Source organism: Empidonax traillii, unplaced genomic scaffold (genome assembly GCF_003031625.1).
Source record: "Empidonax traillii isolate 1590-97213 ecotype Southwest subspecies unplaced genomic scaffold, ASM303162v1 scaffold277:size2070623, whole genome shotgun sequence".
Classification (NCBI taxonomy): Eukaryota; Metazoa; Chordata; class Aves; order Passeriformes; family Tyrannidae; genus Empidonax; species Empidonax traillii.
Genome location: NW_020955470.1, coordinates 1303028 through 1323700, shown reverse-complemented (window position 1 = coordinate 1323700; position 20673 = coordinate 1303028). Strand labels below are relative to the sequence as shown.

At 40.1% G+C, this 20673-nt stretch overlaps 1 protein-coding gene across 1 annotated transcript in view; it reads left to right on the top strand.

Moving 5' to 3' along the window:
* Positions 1-4703: 4703 nt before the first annotated feature.
* Positions 4704-20673, top strand: part of PRKAR2B (protein kinase cAMP-dependent type II regulatory subunit beta) — an 85136-nt gene continuing 69166 nt past the window's right edge. Inside the window, exon 1 of the mRNA XM_027890112.1 lies at positions 4704-5205. Coding sequence (XP_027745913.1) covers positions 4878-5205 — 328 coding nt within the window. The 5' untranslated portion in view covers positions 4704-4877. The remainder of the gene's footprint in view (positions 5206-20673) is intronic.

The window sequence follows — 20673 nt, the reverse complement described above, 5'->3', positions numbered from 1 at the left end:
GCAATTCTTCTGAACATATTATCTCAGTAGATGAGGTTGTTGGAAGACTTGGTTTCATGACCAACATAAGACAACCTGAATTTGAATTGCTGATAGTCTGATACTCCTCCTCCTGAGCCGTGATTTCTGCTCTTTTCTCCCTGACAGCATGATGACTCATCTCAGCTCTATCAAGCATTTAATTTCACTGACTGCATAGCCATACAAGTGCTGAAAAGGTGACACAAGGGAGGAGAAAGTAACACTTTTTCAAGGTTTAGCAGGTGACATTTTGTGTGAGGAAACTCCTCAAACCATATATCTGGTTAAACTCATTGTGAACTGGCACTGAAAATGGTAGGGGCTATTTCATTAACACTGCTTCACCACTATTCTGCTTCCTCAGTTGAATTCCTTCCATCCAGGTTTTGAACTTGGCCTTTCTGTTTGCTCAGGGAAAACCTTTATTGGCATAAGTAACAATTTTACTTGAGTATGTAAGTGGCGACTTGGTTCTTGCCATTAACTAGATTTACATTTGACAGAGGAAGAGTTAAATATTTTGAATCTGTAGAACAATAGGCACAGGCAGAGTAAAGGTATTATATGAAGAACAGGAGATTCTGTTGAAGGAAGAATTATGAGGATGTGTTCAAATCTGATTAATGCATTACAGGCACTAGTTTCTTATATTGTTGGTAGAATTGAAAATTTTTCTGATATATAGATTTGGGTTTGGCAATGGATTTTGTAATGTAATAACAGTGACACATCGTTCTAATGAGAAAAATAGAAAAGTGGGAAACTATGAATCTGCACAACTGCAAGTTTTGTTATTGCTGGAAAATCCATGGCTGAATGACTGCCATTAAAAACAGTCAGTAAAATGATTCTGTGAGCCAGATTTGCCTAGTAAGCCAGCAGGAGCTGAGAGGGAGGGAAAAAAAAAAAGAAAGAAAAGAAAAAAAAAGAAAGAAAGAAAGTCAATACATGTAACATTTTAAAGGTATTTTGGAAGATCAGAAATTGGTACATAATTATTCTTATGAACTGTGGTTGTTCAAAACTTACAAACCAGCTATTGCTTGATCAGGAGCCAGCAAGAAAAAACATTGCCATATAGCTAAATGGATTTTGAAGTAAATATAAAGCATGAAGGGATTTGCAGATGCATTCTCAGCAGCAGCTTTTAGTCATGCAGTATGCAAAGTGCATCTGCATTTGAAGTTTCAAAAACCTGGACAAAAGATTTAAGATAACACAAACTGATTTTTAAAACGTAGGAAATAGATGGAGTAATATCTCCCAAAAGCAAATGTCAGTCTTTCCCTACTATGCTGCAGTAGGTATAGGGCCAAGTTTTGTCCTGTATTTTCTCAAGTGTAGTATAAACTCTTTCCATTGTGAACCGCAGCTGCGAGTTACTAGTTCCTCTTGCCTGCAACAAGGTAACTAAAAGCAGGGTTTAAAAGCCTGTACTGCACTAGAGTGCTCGCTAAAATTACTTTCCATAAGACAGAAAGGGCATCATGCAGGTTTACACTCACGATGTTAAGTGCACACTCCTGCCCCCTCTGTATGGCACCTACTGCATTGCAGGCTTAGCCAGGGTTCATCAGAAGATGGTTGTTTGGGAGCATATCTGTAAGGACTGCAGAAGAATGTTCCTATAAGGCAAAACACTGACCTCTGGCAGGAAAAAAAAGGCTTGTATTTGGCTGCTGGATGGACTTTGTTAGCTCAAGTTTACTGAATTTACTAAGTTTGCATTTACCCTGGTGAAGGCAAGGCCCGGAAGTCTGACACTCCTTCCTTCTGCACTCTGTTCGTTGTCCTCCGTGTGATCAGAAAAGATCTCGTTCTCTGATCTCTGACAGAGCAGTCCCAACCACATTCTGAAGCATGCTGGAATTGTCCTGTGGGAGACACAGTGTTTGTTATTTCTCACCTATTAGCTCTAGTCTTCTAGTTTTTCACAGCCTTGAACCAGGTGAAGGGACAGAGTGACAGGCAGAGCTGGTAAAGCAGTGTGCTATGAAGAGTGCATCTATTGGCTAGGAGGAAAGAAGACAACAAAGTCTTTAGGTTGTTTCCTTGGGAATTGTGAGGGGAATGTTCTGTCCAATCTTTTTTCAGTACAGAAGGCTTTTTGAAGGTTTTATATTCTCTTTCATTTCAGAAAGATATTTACAGCTGAACTAGAATGACATACAAAGATTAGTAGCAACTAATAAAACTCATTGGAGAGGTGTGAACCGATACGATACTCTCATTATCTAACTGTTCACTCCGCTAGACATAACACATTTTTTCAACAGCTGTCCTCCTTATGTGGATTTAAAAGCAATTTAAATATCAATGCAAGATCCTTGGAACAGAAAGTATCTAAGGAAACCAGATGACACAAACTTGAACTACAAAGTTCACTGCCATCCTTTGAGATGCACAAAACTCAAGATAAGTTTCACTAGACACAAATGTTTTAGGCTGTTTTGAATTTTTTTTTTTAAAGAAGCATTCTTTAGAGTGCTGCCACTTAGGAATCTCTTATTCAAATTACTCCAGCTTTACATAAAAACATCAAAGGCTGGCTCTTCAGGAAGTCCTCAGAGAAGCAATCTCCTTTCACAACTGGGAGGATGGGAGGCTCTGGCAAAGCTAGGGGAGTCCTTGATTAGATGGCAAAAGGCACTATGCTGCTGGTAAATTCCTAGAATAACCCTGTCTGGCTAAGAGAAAACCTCAGAGATGACAACCTTTTTAGTCCTGGAAGACTCCGGTAAATGGAATATTATATGCTCACAGAACACCCAGTGCCTAGAAGACACTAATTACTAACACTTCCCTTCTTGGGAATTTCCTCAAAGCTTAGGTATCTCTGAACCTGGTCACAAACAGATCAGCCCTCTCAGTAGTGTGAGAAGGTTTTTAAGCTCCTAAACTTGTAAATGAGCTAATCTGGCATTTCTAGCTAAACCACCCTCTAGAATGAGTAAGTTATGCACCTGTCCATAAAGTACAGATGTCATCTCTCCCGCTGCACTTCAGCCTCAGCCATTGTAATGGGTGTGGCTAGTGGCTGTGCCAGCAGAGCTTTGCACAGGCAGCTGTGGTCAGGACCTGCTGGCACCAGGGCATGGCAAGAAGTGGGGGTGTGCTGGCTGGGCTGAGAGTCCCTGAGACACTTAGAGCCTGCTGATGGAGCAGAGAGCACTCAGAGTCTGCCCCAAGATGACTTAGCTTGAACTTAGTTGACTTAGCTAAACGTCAGTGAATTTAACTTCAAATAAGTACTTTATAACGGCTAGCTGTACGCTTTTCCTGCAGAATGAAATGAAGCCACAAGATGCTGCTCAAAGGTATTCCACAGCTCGACTGGTAGGGGTGTTTCTTGCCTGCTGCAGGGCAGTAATATCACCAATACTGGCATGGTTCACTCACTAATTAACCTGGTCTATCTACTTTGAAGACCCAACTTGTGAACCAAGCTCTATTTGGAAAGGCATACACTGCGGGCATTGGGTTCCACTTGGAAAGTAATTAAATTTAAAACTGGCTTTGAGATACCTATCTACGTGAAAAGTGTTGTAAAGATTAGTGTATTTTGCTGTCACATTATTTTCTTGAGGTCAAGTCTTTCAGTATCTTGCTACTACATTTTGCTGCTTATCTTACCCTACGCCCTCAGGAAGCATATCTCAAGGCAATTTGAGTAATGCTTAATGTTAACGGAAATCAATTATCAAACAGCCATGTAGTCCCAGCCTTAGACATTTTAGCAGTTAATTTCCTTGGTGCGTTAAAAAAAGGACTCCAACAGATATTTCCAGAACCCCAAACGTTGGCCAATGTTCAAGGGTGATTGCAAACCAGGAGGGGATGCGGTTTTCATGCATTCCACAGATCTCACTTTCAAGAAGCATTCAGTGAAACCTTGGAAAACATGGCACCCGTAATTGCTACCTACTCTACTTAAAGCATTTAAGCTTCCTGGTGATGACAAGCAGCACCCACTTACCGCTGTGCTAAGTAGTTTCTGCAGCATGGCTTGGAAGAGTGTTTATGCTGAGTATTGGCACTCGGCAGTGTTTAAATTGGACTTTTCCTCCCCTTTTCTAACAATTGTTTCTTTCTCCATCTAAATTTTCCATGGACCTTAGACAATCAGCTGACAAACAGGATGAGTTTGCTAGCACATCACCCCTCTATTCATCTATAGACGAATATAAATAGACAGCACATCTATGCATATGAATGATGTGGAGAATAGCTTTAAGGTGGTGCATGGCTGTGAAAAAGCAGAGCAGGAGCCAGCTACGAAACGCTACATGTACTGCGGTCCTTCCCTGAGCGGGGACACGTCCGCTCATCAGGAATCCATGGATGCGTGGACCTCCCCGCAGGGAGAGGCGCCCAGAGCCCGGGAGCCCCGGGGTGCCGCGGTGCCCGGCGGGGCGGGGGGTCATCGCGGGGGCGCGGAGATGCCGGCGGCCGCCCTGCCCTGCCTGCCCTGCCCGCCGTGGGTCGGTGCCGCGGGCCCGGCTCCCCGCGGCGGCGCGGGCGGGGCGCGGCGGCCGCAGTCCCCGGCGGGAGGTTGTCATGGTTTCCCGGGTCACATGTGCGCGGGTTCCCCCGGCGCGGGGGGAGGAGGCGCCGCCGCCGCCGAGGCTGCGAGAGCCGCTGCCCCCCGCGGGTCCGCCCCCCGCCCGCTCCCACCTGCTCCGCCGCCGCCCGCCCCTTCCCGCTGCCCACGGGCGATCCGCCGGGCGCGCCTCGTCCCCGGGCCGCCGACTCCCGGCTCTCCCTCCCTTCTCCTCCTCCTCCTCCTCCTTCTCCTCTCCCCTTCCCCTCTCCCTCCCCCTTCCCGGCCGGGCTGCGCCCCCCCGGCCGGCCCCGGCATGAGCATCTCCATCCCGGCGGGGCTGACGGAGCTGCTGCAGGGCTTCACGGTAGAGGTGCTGCGGAGCCAGCCCGGGGACCTGCTGGAGTTCGCCCTCCAGTACTTCGGGCGCCTCAAGGAGGAGGCGGCGACGACCAAGGCGGCGGCGGCGGCGGAGAAGGAGCCGAGCGGCCGCAAGGCGGGCACCGGCCATGACAGGGGCAGCCAGCGCCGGGGCCCCCCCGACGCCCGCGGGGTCAACTTCGCCGAGGAGCCCATGCAGACCGACTCCGAGAGCGGCGAGGACGAGCAGCCGCCGCCGCCGCCACCGCCGCAGCAGTTCCCGGGTAAGGCTCCCCCGCCTCGCCGGGCCCGGGGGTTGGGAGGACGGGGGGGCTCCCGCAGCCCCCGGGCTCAGGTGCGCGGCCGGGCAGGGAAGGGGATCCCGGCCATTGGGCTCGCTGTGCCGGGAGCGGCTCCCGGACAGCCCCGGTCCCGGCGGCCGTGCGGGGGTGGGCTCGGTGAGCGGGCACGGGCAGCGGCGGCACCGCGGGCACCTCCCGCCCGCGCTGACGCCAAACGGCGGAGCCCGCGGGAGGTTTCCCGTATCCCGCGGCAAACTTTAACCTCCCGGGCTTCCCCCTGTTGTTCGGCGGTGCTGGATGCTGGGCACGCAGGTATCACCTGCTGAGTGTCTTAGAGTGCATGAGCCCGTGATAGCCCTAACAAAGATCTCTGTATTTCCTTTTTGTAAGAGCAAGATAGAGCAAATCTGCGCTCTGTAATTAGCGCGGTGGTATCTCTGCTTTAGAAAACACCTCCCGTGGTCATGTTACTGTTTTCACGCGCTTGATTAAGCATTTTACGTAGGCGTACTTATATGTGTTTTTAAAAGTAGAGCACAATTTAAACCACATTTTCTTGCTGAGAGCCAGGGTGAAATATTCTGCATGTAGAAGGGCCTGTGGAGCAAGCGTGGTTGTGGCAGCAGTATCTTTGTGTTTGAGGGTAACACCTCTCTGCACGCAGCTAAAGACACCTTATCTTTGTGTGGCTGACAGGCTGTATTTAGAGACCGTGTCGATCCATCGGCTGCTGTGGGTTATGGGACGGGTCGTAGCTGTCTCTGAAGGGTGTGTAGTGCTTCATCTTTCTGTCACGAGCAGACTGACTGAAGGGTCAGTCAGTACCGCTAGATACTGAGGCCAGTCATCAAGAGAAGAGGTGGCGTCCGAGCTTTTTTTTTTTTTTTTTTTTTAAATAGCTTGAAATTGAAGTGTATCTCATCAAATCATTCATCCCTCCGGGTCATGTTGAAGGTAGATTTACTTATCAGAGTAGAGAAGTGAGATGTTTAGTAGTTGAATATCAGTGCAGTTTTTAAAATGATGTCTTCTGTGCGTTTTACCAGAAAATGTAGATAAACAAATAGGTGTTTAAGAAGTTTTCCAAATGTGTCATGTAACGCCTTAGGATAGTCACCGTTCTTTTCATCTTGTTATTTGCAGCTCTGCCATGTGTATTTAATGAGAATTTGAATCTGTCAATCAGGTTCTGCAGATTTATGGGGTAATTTTAAACTCTAATGCTGATTACGTGAGATTAGTAAAAATCTGAAAATTTGCTGTCTTTGATAGCTGAAACGGTGATAATGGGGAAGAACAAAATTATCTTAATTCACTAACACAGGACCTTGGTTTCAGATGTTAATTATGATTATACTAAACAGACTCACTGGTAAATGGAGAACTGGAATGTTGTATGGAGGGAAGTGCATAAATGTACCTTGATTTATTAGCATGTATGTGTTACATATCTAAAACTTTACAGGGTGCTTTAAGAAGCTTGCTTATGAATACCTATAGTCATGATTCTCTTGATAGTCCTCTTGTTGGGATTGTGAAGAGGGAAAGCCATTATTGTCAATATTCTCATTAAGGGACATGTTAGAATCTCTTAGTTTAACTAGTTGATTTATTATTTGACAAAAACCCTTTAAAAGGTCACATTTTTAATATATTTTGAAAGTTTAATTTTATTATGGCTTGTAATTTCTGTCAGTTTCAATAGTTATCGATTAAAAGTAACAAAAAAAAGGAAAATATTTGTGAAACAACATGGAAGGTTAATAATGAGTAAGTTACAGGAAATGATTACTAATGGTGTGCTTGTGTATGTGTGTATTGTGCAGAAGTGTGTATTTTAAACTCAGATTTTATGCCTTCCCTGATTATATTCTTGTAAGGTAAAATAGCAATGCATCCACTAAGTCTTTTGTTAATAACTGAGAGCATAAAGGCTTGTACTCAAATAATTTGTAATGTGTTCAAATACCAATTTAAAAGCATATTTCTTTTATGCTTTTTCACTCTGTTTCTTTAAGTAACAATTCTCAAACTTAAGTTTTGGGGGATTGTTTTTTTTCTTTTGCCTTTATAAATAATCAAACTGCTTCTGTACTGTCAATTTGTCCTGTTTGCATATTGCTTTCTTGGGAGAGAACAACAAATTGGAAAAGTTGATTAGCAAATGTAAATTGAAAACCTCTGGGAAGGAGCTCAGACCTGGTGGTGGTATCTTTTCTTTGCTAAATCAGTACACTTGAAATGTCAGACTGAGAGTATTCCTTAATTAATTCAAACAGAATGTTGGTGAGAGCTCATTGTAAATGCTGTTGTCTCCATACTTTTTTTTTTTTTCTCCTCAACAAATGTTTCTAAATACCTACAAGCCCTGCAGTTGAACTCTTTGTCAGTATTAGTTTTGTCCTTGAAATGTATTGTGGAAGTTACATCAGCATTATCCTGTTTCAGAAATGATGAGCTGAGGCATAAGCTGTGTGAAAAAGAAAAAAAGCTGTACTTGGGATTAAGAGTCATATGTGAACTTTGAATTAAACTCTGTTCAGGTCTCTGCTGCGTCCTTTACATCACTTACAGACAATCACAGAGAGGTAGAAGCAATTACCTTGTCTCAAGGCAGAGCTTTGTTGTATTGGTGTCATAATTTTGAATTGGCACCTGGAGTTAAGGTGACCTCTGAAATTACATTCTTTACACTTGGGAATGTTTTTTAGGTCCCTAGTTGATTTGTTAATTGGTTGTTTTTTAAAAAATATATATTTAATTGTCCTGCATGGGTGTATTAGTATTAATCAGTGACAACAACTAATTCCTACTAATACTAATAACAATTACTAAATTGGATAGGACAGACATATACATAAAAATGAACCCCTTTTTAGAAAATCCATCTAACTTTTTGCAGGTTTCAAGTGCATATTTAAGATTTATTATACTGTGTCTGCAAAATTCGAAAATGCACAGTAAAGCATTTGTTCTTTTACAAGGACTGTACTTTTGACATTACAACTTACATGTTGATTTGAGACTTATTCTGATGAGTAATAACCCATGACTTTTGCAGCAGCTGTTTTAAAGTATTTACCATAGCTAAAAATTTGTATTTTACTTGCCTTAATATGAATTAGCAGAGGAGTTTTTAGAGGTAACAGTGCTGTTCTTTAAACTCAAAAATTGCCGTGCTTTATGTATCGTTTGGCATCTCGGTAGCTTGTGTTTATTTTTATTTTGTTTTGTTTTACTTCAGTTTGTTTTGGCGTCTTTTCTCAGATAGTGGTGTATTTTAACAGGAAAATACTACAGCTGTCCCTCTCCTCCCCCGTGGGCTTCTGTTGGTGTGTTGGTTGCTTCTTTGAAAACCTGAGATAGAAAATGCAAGTATGTATCTTGCTTTAACCCACTGTTTGTGCCTAAGTGATACGAAATCACTGCTTAGGTAAAATATGCGTTCTAGCTTACAATACCAATTTTAAAGATGTGTCTTTAGTTCCTTTATTCAGTTGGAATTGCTTTACCTATGTACTGTTCATAGAAATTTTGAAATAATAGGTAAATTGTAGCAACCAGAGCATCAGAGAAAACTCTGCACACAACCACATTCATGCCAGCTTTGTGATGATAAATGGTACTTCACCAGTACAGTTAAGATAATTTACAGTTTTCTTCCTGCAATTAAAGAAAACCAGAAAGCTCTGATTAGTTTGTAACTTTCCTGTAGGTCTGTAATGTGTAGATAATGGGTAGATTAGAGCAGTGGAAGGGATAAAGAAGTGCAAGGAGGAAATGTAAATATATGTATAGGTTGTAGAAGGATATCATTAAATCAGGGACCATATAGAAAAACATTAATTTCTTAAAAATATGTATATTCAAATTAAAATCTGGGTTATGATGAGTGGTGGCTGAAAGCATCACTATTTATTATGTGCTTAGCCACCTTTAGAAATGAAGTTTTAATAATTTCTACAGTCACTCTTTTGATAATCAGAAAGAAATAAAGCATTATTTGTATGGTTATAAGGACAAGCTTAATTGGACCCAGGTCAGAGCAGCCTTACTATGGCTTACAATTTAGGAGAGACAAATTTCCAACCACAGGCAAGTCCCTTGCGAGTGTGTGAGCCCAGCATTGTCGGTGCACTCCTTGGCAAGGCTTTGGGCTGGATCTCCTTGCACTTTTCCAGACTTTGCCTGCTGTCATCCAGAGCATAATGTGGCAAAGAGACCGTTCAGGATGGGTGTTTGGGAAGAAGACAGCTTCTGGAAGGGCAAAGAATTCCAGCTGCATGAATGGGTATCTTGCTGGTGCAGTGGGTCTTGGTGGTCAGGGGTTGGATACTCGCTGCTCTTCAGTAGTGTACAGAGTCACAAAACCACAAAGCTTTCAATGCTTGTTGCAAATTCTCAGAATAACGCAGCTTTTTGAAATAAAGGTTTCCAGTAATTCTGACAGGAGCAAACTAAAATATTTTCTTTCTGCTAACAGTTATTTTAGGAAGTAAACCTGAGCAAGTTGGCAGTTGTTTGTGTTTTTTTTTTTAATCCCTTAATCTGATACAGGTGTTTTATTCAGATTGAGAGATTTGTAGTTAAAAAATTATAAGCAACTAGAAACGTGAACTTGTAATACGTAACATTTAGTAATTTCTCTAGTAAGGAGTATGTTTCCCTCTCAGACGTGCATATATTTGTGACTGTAGATGAAAAGCATACTTTTGCTAACAAAAGTATGTTTGTATTAATAGTTTAGTTGAAATGACAGCAGCCTCCACCCAAAAGTATTCGTGCATACCTGCTCAAAGAAAAGCATGCATAAGTGAAGGTGTCTCTGATCTCTAATACTTTGTTAAAGTTTGTGTTTTGAAGAGAAGCAGGAGAAAATTCCAAAGACCCAAGGACAGAAAAGTAGTAGAATGATACCAAAAATATTTGAATTTGTCTCCAGCTTCTTTTTCTGTAAAGAAACAACTTGAAACTGGTTTTGGCTGACTGTTCAGCTTGGAAAAAGCATTAATTCAGTAAGCATAGGAATAAAATTTTTTGACATGGGTTTGTAATGATTGCATTATGAATTATGAGGTATAAACAGTGTCAGTGTTAACATTTGCGCATCAACACTTGGTTTCTTGCATGTATTGTGTCTGTTTTAAAGGAAAACTGCATTACTCAGGAATGCTCTAGGACTATTGTGTCCCTTGCTGACTTTGGTTCAGTTTCCCAAAGAAACTTTGCATTCTTTGTTCCCTGTGTTTACTCTTGTTTATGCATTTACATGAATGGAAAGGCAATTATTTTTTTTTTCCCTGCTCAGTGAACAGAATAAAGATACATCTCTGGACATTAAGAAAGTGTTTGTTTTTAGAATGTACTCCTACAACATAATGGCCTAGTGCTTGTAACTTGAACAGAGGTACTTCATGCATCTGTCAGGAAGTTAAGCTTGGTTTAATGCAGATATAACTTGGGGTTTATCCTAAATCTGTTATGCAAAAATATTTCATTTTGTTCGCTAGTTCTGTCCAGTTCCCTCATCTGAGGGAAATCTACCTAAATAGTCAAATCTCTGCAGACTTACTGGCCTTAGCTGCTCCTGTAAATCTGGAACATATGGTTTGGAAATCACACATTTAGGTCACAAGGTACAGATTACTCAAGGTACGGGCTGCTGCTCTGCTTCTGGTATTCCAGTATCAAAGATGACCTCTAGATTGGGAAATTTCATTTGTTGGAACAGTTATGAAAGAAACAAGAAGGCAAGGTGGAAGGAGGACATAGAGGTGGAATAGGACTCAGTGTGTGGTAAGGAAAGTGCAAAGGTAAAAATAAAAGGAAGGAGAGGCAGAAGTGAAATAAGGGGAGAAAGGTAAAAGAACAGACAGCACATGTGACAGAGAGAACTAATTAAATTCTCTGCTCTTGTTTTTCTCTACCCTGCTCTCCTCATGTAGAGGAGATCCCAAATTTGTGTCCTAAATTTTCTACTGAAGTTCTGTTTGGCTTACAGGTGTATTTCAGAAGAACATAAATGCAAACTTAACTAAAAGTAGTGATCAGTGAATTGTACAGATGTGAAGATGGTCATCTGATGCTAAGAGATATTTTAATTATTTTGACATGGTTGCCTGTGACATTACCATGTCTGGAGCCTTGTAACACTTGTATTCTAGTGAAAGTTTCAACTAAAGTTTTTCATGGAGAATCCAGACTGTATTTAACCCTTTTCTATTTCAAAAAATAACAGCAGTGGTCATCATCAAGGAAGTTGATGGACATGTGGGTGCAGCTGCAGTCTTCATAGAGAGTTAAGATGGTTTTAGTGCTGATGGAAAAATTAAATATTGAACAGTGCATAACAAACATGGTGAAATGTCCCTTTCTTTAGAGCTTAGTACAAATTACAATGGTTATTCTTCAACTGTTATTTTAATGGAAATGCTTTAAAATCATGCTGTAGAGAAACTATTCCCACTCCAGGTTTGAGCTCCTATTATGAGCTGCAAGTGAGTGTAATTATACAGAAGTTCTGTGCTTTAAAAAGGTGAGTGATTTTTAAAAAGTGAATGAAGGAGAGAGAAGAGTTTGAGAAAAAGAGCCATTTAAAATGGCTCAGTGTTCTCTGCTGATGGAATAGGTCTTGACATACATGAATTAGGAGAAGAAGAAGAGGTGATCTTACTAGGGTTGATACAATTATCACACGGTCTTTTTATATTGTACGTTGGTATATCGATGTGGATGCATAAAAGATGAAGTCCATATAAATATGTGAGAGTTACTGCATGCCAGATAACCGTGTTAAAAGAAATATATTCATGTGTAAATAGGTATTACCATACACATCCATCAGTTATGGTATTGTTTGAAAGCCGTCTTATGAGAATTCTAAAGAAAATATATAATTATTTTCCCCTTTTCTTTGGGACATAGGGTGTTGATACAGATAACTCTAGATAGCTTTATATATAGCTTTTTATACTGAAAACCTTTCAGGGAACTCTTTCTAACCCTTTCGCTGCTGAGTAGGAATGACAGATAACCTGTTTACTGCGTGGAACTGAACAGGAAGTTCTTACTGTGAATTTTGATCCTGACAAGTAATTAAAAACCTTTTTTTTTTTAAATTCTTTATTCTTCATTGAATACATTTTTTGGTCTGTAGATCAGTTTTCATTCGTAGTATTAAACAAAAGTTGTTGAATATCTTTGTTTTCTCTTCATTTTTTTACTTTTCTAATTGACTGGTATTACATTTTTCCTTGAAGAAAAGCATCATGTTTGTCAATTTGGGTTTTCATTTAAATATTTGAAGAGCTCTGTTTCAAGTGTTTGTGCATTTGGTGATAAAAATAGCAGAAGTAATCACAGAGAATTTCTATTTGCAGTCTCTAGGCAGTGTAATACAGGAATCCAGATTTAAATTGATGCAGCAAGTAACCCAGGAGACACAGAGTTTTGGGGTTACATCAAAAAGATGATATTAATCAAATGTCCAGTGCCTTATTCAGCATTTTAAAGGATTCCTTGTCACACAAAAATGTGGAAGGTCTGAAGTGAAGGGAGATAGAGACAGGCAAGGGTGTCTGAAATGCTTGGGAGTAAAATGCAGGTTGTAGGCACAAGGCATTCACAGAGTGAACTGAACAGCCATATGGCAGTTTGCCATCTCTTCCATAAAAGGCATCCTTTTAGCATTGTTGCTCAGAAAAGTAATTTGTAGACCACAGATAAAATGATAAGATTATAAGGAATGGAACAATAATAAAAATGGAAGGTAGAGTGGTAAAAAATATTCTGTAACAACAGAAAGTGTTTTTCGCTTGTGTCTTTGACTCTTAAATTGCTCTGCTTAATGATGTTAAGAAAAAATCATCTGAGTAAGAATTTGATGCTGAGAGCTTGAGCAGGTAAAGGCTCATAATGAGAACAGCTTTCTTACACGTACTGTTCCAGTTACATGACTAAAGTGGTCTTTGTAAAAGCTGGGCTAAAAGGACCAATTAGTAAATATTATGAAGACTTCCTTAATGGAGGGACTAGAAAATTGCTGTATAAAATAGATTTTGAAGGGAAGAGAAGTAATATGATCTTTCCTGCTCAGTCATTCCAGATACCATCCTGCTTGTATGAAGATTTTTATAACAGCATCAGCCCCTTCTGAATCCCTTTGATGCAGATGTCAAATGTGTTTTTATAAATAGGGATAGTATTTTCATGTTGTAACTTTTTAGCAGACATGTCTATTGTAAAACATACCAGACAAGAAGAAAAGAAATCCTTGCCCAGCGCTGGAAAGAAAATATTCCTTGGAAAGCCTCAGTGTAGACTATAAATGAGATGTACAGAATTCTGAGTGTTGGGATGAATACAAGCTGGAACCAAGTGTAAGCACCCAGACTCGCTAGCCCAAGAGCACAGACTGAAAGGCTTAGTGTGTTTTCCCATTCTGATTTTAGTGATAGATTTGTAAAAAAAACAAAACCAAAATCCATTTCCATGAGTTAAAAGGCATTTGTAAGTGTTGCAGGGTTTGAATAAACTTGAACTCATGTTGTCCATGATAGCACTGTTATGGCCTTTTTTGGATGACCTCAAAAATGAATATGTATTGTCACTACACTGATCCGGTCCTAATTTGTTTTGCATCAGTTTTACTGCTGAACTTGTTCCCTTTTAGATCCTCTCTCTGAAGCTGTAACATTTTTCAGTGATGCTTAACTCCATCACTGAGCCAGTAATTGCCTTTGATAACAAATGCAGACTAGTATTAGTCCTTGAAATAGGTGTTGATCAAGAAATTTTGCTATTTAAGATTTTGGAAATGAATGTCTAAAAGTTCTAAGTATGTTTAAATACTCATCCTGTATTAACAGTGGTTAATATGACAAAAACTTTGTCTAAAGGAGGGCTGGAATTGTCCTGAGATTTCTTGTTCTCTTCCAAAACAGTGTTTGTGATACTCATCACACTTGCAGTCAGAAATAGTTAAGATGTGTGCTATAGACATATGTTAAAATTTTCTTAAGACTTCAAATACAGTGTTTTCTACCACTGTAATAAAACCATGTTTTCATCATGGATCAGTTTTGAAAAATGCATGTTCTCAATAACTGATGCTATTAAACGTTAGAGGGACAGATTTAATTTTTCTTCCCCCAATCACACCTAATTTCTATTGAAATCAAGGAGTTATGATCCAGTAGCTTTATCGATCTGTTTCTTCAAGAGTCTCTTTAGTACTAGACCCAGTCATCATTTTGGCTTTAGTTCTAGTTTTGGGGCTTTTATTTTCCTGTTTTGAATGCATAGTGTTTTTAATTTCCAGCCATTTCGTTCAATACCACTGAGTAATGTTCAGGCATCTTTCTCTAAAAGCCATCTTTTAGCTGATAATTTATATCTCTCTGTTGGTTTTTAATAGGTACTCTAAATTTGAGAAACTTTGATATACCTTTCACCACTACAATATTGTAGCATCTGTGAGGTAGTTTAAATATAAAGTTAACAGCCTGCCTTCCTTCCTGTTGCTTCAGCCTACAGGAAATATTATTTAATGGCTAATGCACATATAAAAAATTGTTTGAAAGAAGATAGATGGTTATTTATTCCTAGATACTACTAAATTCACTTCTTGTTAAAAATTTATCTGCAGTATTTTTCTGCGCATCTCCCTTGCTAATCTGTCAGTTTTGCCCTTCTGTTGGAATGTAGCTGCTGCTGGCAATAGACGTGGGAGTAGAGGTAGATTAATTTCCATTATCCACCTTGCAAAAGAAGTAATTTGCTCTTCTGGTTTTGCCTTCTTAGAATCAGGAATGAAACGGAATTGATTTAAGTGCGCCCTAGTTTGCTGTCTATCTGGAATATATTGTCATATGAACATGGTTTGTCTGTAATTATTTCAGGTTATGGGCTCAAAAAAATTGAAAAAAGAGGAGGAACAATGTCATGCATTCTTTAAGTCCATGCTTCAAATTATTGACTGGGAAGTCTTGGGATCTTGGGAAATCTAATCAAAGAACAGTTGGAGCTTGTGAGAGAAAGGTGTGTTTTCCATGCGAATGTGTGGATGTTTGTCCTCTTCTCAGACTTTTTTTTGGTGCTACTGCCAAAGTTGGATGCCACTGAACCATTTTCAGCAAAGGAAGAGTTTTCCTGGGGAAGTTGTACAGAGCACCAAAGTACAGCAGTGAGTGGCAACTTCTTCCATCTGTGTCTCTTTTTTTTTTTTTTCCTGAAGGGTCTTTCTCATGCACTGGATTAAAAAAAAACACCAACAAACCAACAGCAAACAACAAAAGAAAAAAATGGTAGTATGAGACAGTAAAAGACAGTAGCAGCATTTCTGTTTTTCACCTTTTGTTGCTGTTAAAAGGGTATCAAGTGTTTTGTTTTCCTTCTTTTGCTTTCCTTTTTTACAATTTATGAAATTAGGAAGGTTCTTTATCCGGAAGCTCTATCAGGGGCTAACATCCATTTCCCATGTTTTGAGATAAAGTATTATTTGCAGTTCTGTTTGACAGTAATGGAAGATGAATCACCAAAGTGTATGTGATCACGCTTCTCAATTGAAAGGAGGCAGGTTGATATTTACAGTTCTAGAATGACATTCACTGTCTTTATAGCTGTAACACCAGATAACGTAACACCATCTGGGAGTGAGCTGATGTAAGGTGCATGTACAGGCCTTTCAGAAGAGGAGACAAGTACTCTTGGATCCAGATCACTGTAGTGATCTTGATATCAGCCTGTACCTCATTGGGTGCTTTCTGAAATATGCTTTTTCATGTTAGAGAGATGTCTAACTCTTGAAGAATTCGGCCACTATAGCATCTGAATCCTTGACAGAATCAAAACAAAGCGTGCAAATGAGCTTCAAAAAGATATGTCCTTGAATCCTACAGGTTAAGGACCCTAATAGTACTTCTCCCAAATAAAGCAGGCCATTTATTACCTCTTCTGGCTCAGAGGTGACGGACCCACGGTCCCTTTTTTGGGAGCTGATCTGTGGTCTCACCCCTCAGGAGGGAACTGTCCCAGTGGGCACTGTTAGAGGCCCCTACTGGCAAGGTCACAACCAGGGCATCATTCCATTGTCATGGGGAAATTCAACCATTGAGCAAAACTACTTTTGTTCTTCTTACAAGACTAAAGTTTTCTATGCTTTTTAAGATGTGTTTAGCTTCTGAGGGAGAAGTTTTTTGTGGCTGTGGTCTGTAAGTTGCAATCTGTCTCACCTTCAATATTTATTGCAGGGTCCTCTTCAGTGATTTTTTTTTTTTAAGTTTTGATGTTCTATTTGCTGAAGCTGTTACAAAGTTGCTTGTGAAGAACTAATAAAACTGACTACACGGCACTGAACATACAAACTGGCACGTGCCTTTATTCTTTCTTTAAATCATGGTGTCAAAATCATAGTCTGGAGTTATTACAGCACTTTGGTTGGTTGGTACAGGTTCAGTTCAGCTGGCATAAAAACAAACTAACCCATGTTTGGCAGCCTGAAGGAGCCAGCTGGTGTATGGTGTAGCAGTATGGCAGGGAGTGTGTAAAATACCCTTGCAATGTTTAGTCTTCAGGAAGAAGCAGGTTAGTAAAGGTGCACGCAGTGAAGGTGGGGGCAGCACCTGAGCCTGGTCAGAGCCACCTGGTACTGATGTTGGGAGTGTCTAGTACTGACCACCTGGCGGGACATGTGAGGCAAGCCGAGACCGAACTTAGGTGACCTTTCCTTCATGGTAGGTACTAGTTTATCAGCTGCTGATTTTGACAAATTAGTGGAAAGTTCTTTCCTTGAAGGCTTTCCTCATTGCTAAATTCAGATGAAAATTGTTCAGCAAGTTCAGTTGGTTTGTGTTTTGTTGTTGCTGTGGGGTTTTGTTTGTGGGTCTTTGTTTATTTGGTTTTAGTGTTTGTGGGGTTTTTTTGGGTTTTGTTTTTGTTTTGTTTTTTTTTTTAAGAAATTGATTTATCACTTGCAAAATTAAATTACCTTTTCTTGTTTGCAGTGTTTGAATGGTTTATGCTGAAACCAATTTAAAATTCACAGGCCAGCTTCAGTGGAAGCACACTCCTTCTTCCTAAGTATTGAGAACAGAAACATAATTGCTGTGCCACTTGGAGTGGTTACCTGGCTGACTGTCACTTGGAAAGTAACAGGAGCCTGGTTATTGCCTAAAAGTATTAATTTGATTTTTTGTTTTGTTTTCATCTGGAAAATGTACAAAGGTCAGAATCTAAACACGTGTGCTGTTTCAAAAATGTAAAGGCAGAGCCAATAAGATTTGTACATTAATTCTGGAAACCTTACTTTATAGTTACTTCTGGCTAAAAACTGACATTGTTTAACTTATGTTCAGCATTCCAGGACAAAACAGTTTATAGAACTGTAGAACTACTCTCTTTTTTTAGACAAAGGGATGAACTCAGCTTTCATCTTGGTGTAGGAGTTTTTAATGGAGTACATTTTAGGTAGCAAAGTTTTTGGTTTTTTCCGTAAAACTAGCTTCTCCTGCACAAACTGTATATTAGAGATTCAACAATTGTAGTGTTTTCTAAGGATAACTTCTCTTCGTGCAGTCGTTGTTTGATGTGGTATTCTGTGTTACCAGAGCAAGGATCAAAAGCATATAACTGATTGTACTTAAGGAGGTGGAAAAGAAGGTTCAGGTTTTGTAGTGTGTAATTGGAAATTTAACACAAATTGCAGTGAGACTGTGAGATGAAACAAAACTCTTACCTTTTTCTGTTTGTATTGAAAGTTTAATCGTAGTTAAAAAAAAATAATTTTTGGTGATCAGTAGTTTTGATATCTAAATTAAATTACTATTATTTGCTGTTTTCTATTGGTCAAATCCTACATATTTTATGGAAGTAGTTTGATTTCTATGAACTTCTTGTTTTAAAAGCAAAAAGGAGAATTTTGCACTGGATCTGCGAAGCGAATGAAAGAGGCATGTTAATCAGAATTACTGGCATGGTAGAACTGGATGCTGTTCATCTGTAATACTTCTAGAAATTTTAAGGTCATGATACAGGAACACCCATGGGGCTTATGAAAAACTATATGCTTTAGAAAATATATACATGTCTGTTTTTCATAGACTGGCCTGATGAAGCTCTTGTTGTCTGTCAAATTACTGATAAAAACATTTTTAAATGAGTGTATGCAGTGTGGTAGTAACTGAAGGTAACTTTTCCTAGCAGTGACAAGAGGTACTTAAAAATTGTAGGGGGGAAAAAGTGTGTTTTAATACTCGGTGGATCTGGGTGAAATTCACAAGACAAAGGAATTTGGACTGAAGGCTAAGGTTTGGTCTATTCTAATCTCATTCCTTGATAAGCATTCTTTAAGGGAGAAGAAAGATCCAGGTTAAACCTCCATTTGTGTCACAGACTTGCTCTGTGCCTTTGAGTCATTTGCAGAGATGCCTGTGATGTAGTAACATGGAATACTTGCCACCCCCAACTTTCAGGGGCCTCGTAGCAGTATATGTGTGAAGGGTTGTAGGGGGTCATATAGCAGTGCTTGCCTGCAATACTCTGGTATTTAGAGCCCAGGGTACACCTGATGCTAGAATTTAAGAAGTTTCTGTCTGATGCATTATCTTTTTGTGGCCAACTGTAGAAAATAATGGATTTATCTTTGACTGAAATATACAGGAATGCCTGAGCAATCAGCAAAGTACTTGTAAATGGAGGAAACCTATGTGGTTTGTTTAGGCTACGAAGATTGCCCTTAAAAGTGTACCAAACCCCAGAGAGCTTTAGTGAATTTTACTGTTGTTCTCTGTAGATTGTATCTGAGCCAGCTTGGCTTCTCCCAGGTTTTCTCGTATGAGTGCTAGGGGAGGTTGTTGGTAACTATAGCATTGTGCTCTAATGGAAAGAGAAGTATATCCTGTAAACACTGGGGATGGAAGCTCTATGAGCCTGAGGGAGCAGGAAAAGGCAAAGCTGTTTGCCTGGCCAGCAGCTGCCCCAAAAGGGACAGGCTGTTGTAGGGAGTGGAACGAGCTGGAGATGGCCTTGGGTAGCTGCATCCCCAGCAGCCAGCCCTTCTCAGCCAGAGCAGGCTGCCACCAGCCCAGCCTCTCAAGAAGGAAGTGCAGAACTGTCTTGTCTGGACACTGAAGAGATTGCGTTGCTTGATGTTTCTCACTCATACTGTCATTTACCGAGTTGTTTATACAAAAGGCAGCTCGTGGTTATTAATATGGACTCTTGCCATATAACTGCTACGGAATCCTGTGTTATCTGTGTGTTCTTCTGGTCACACTAAACACACTTAACATGAAGGTCATGTATAGACCCAGCTTATAAAGGATGAATAAATTTCTTGTCCTATGGGGTTTTTGTATGTTTGTTTGTCTGTTTGTTTTTTAAATAAAGTTGTCCTTGTTTGTACCCTTATGGGTTTTTCTAAATCCGCTATTAGCACAAAAAGTAGAAATATTTTTTTCTTGTCCAAAATAATTTTCAGAAGAAAAGTCATCAGGAGTACTCCTCATCTTAAGCTGTAGTAACCTAATGTGGATGCTGGAAATGTTTATCCTAAATTTATGAAATTGAGTGTTCTTTAATTTCAGAAACACTCTGAAGCAGTCTGTGTTTTGTTTGGGAATGTTTTTTTGTTTGATTGGTCTGTTTTTTGGTTTTTGGTTGTATGTTTGGGGTTGTTTTTTTTTGAGAAAGCAAGGAAGAAATGCTAGAAATTTGCAATTTAATTTATAAAATGGAATTTTATTTTTGTTTCTGCTGAGAGTATAATGTAAAGCATGCATGTTCCAGTAAGTTGAAGAAGAAACTCTATTTTGTCCTTGTGGGTATTTGAATATCCAGATCACTAGGTCATAGTCAGGCACCCTATCTGCTTTTTTAGCATGCTTGTTTGCACATTGACTTCGCTTCAAGAGAAGAGCTTTTAGTGCTTGCTTTTGGAGTATGGCATGGCCTGAAAAATAGGGCATTTTTTTTTTTTTCAGAGGTGTGGGTTGCTAGTCTGACAAGTCAAGCAGACTCATCTTTGGGTCATGAGCATATGTGTTCATTAGGGTTGGGTTTAGCTGTCTTTCAGGTAGTGGTGTCATTATCATATGTAATTTTGCTGGGGATTCCAAACTGGGAGCACAGTAAGTTCCTTTTTTTTATTATTTTTTAAAGCTGTCTGTTGGAAGACTGTTATTTTATGCCAAGAATTATTTCATTGCCTGATGACTAATCAGGCTGTTGGAGAGTTTTGTTATCAAGAGTCATGGAAAGTTGGCCCCTGGTAGGAATCTCACAGATAGTTACTGAAGGAAGTCAGGACAATGTTCTCAAGCTTTCCTAGCCAGGCGAAGAACAAAATGGATGTGAAAGTGACTGTGATGCTGAAGTTTACTAACAACAGATGCAACGTCTCAAATGCTGCCCAAACTGTTGAGCAAAATGGAATAGTGCTGGAAAATCCACTAC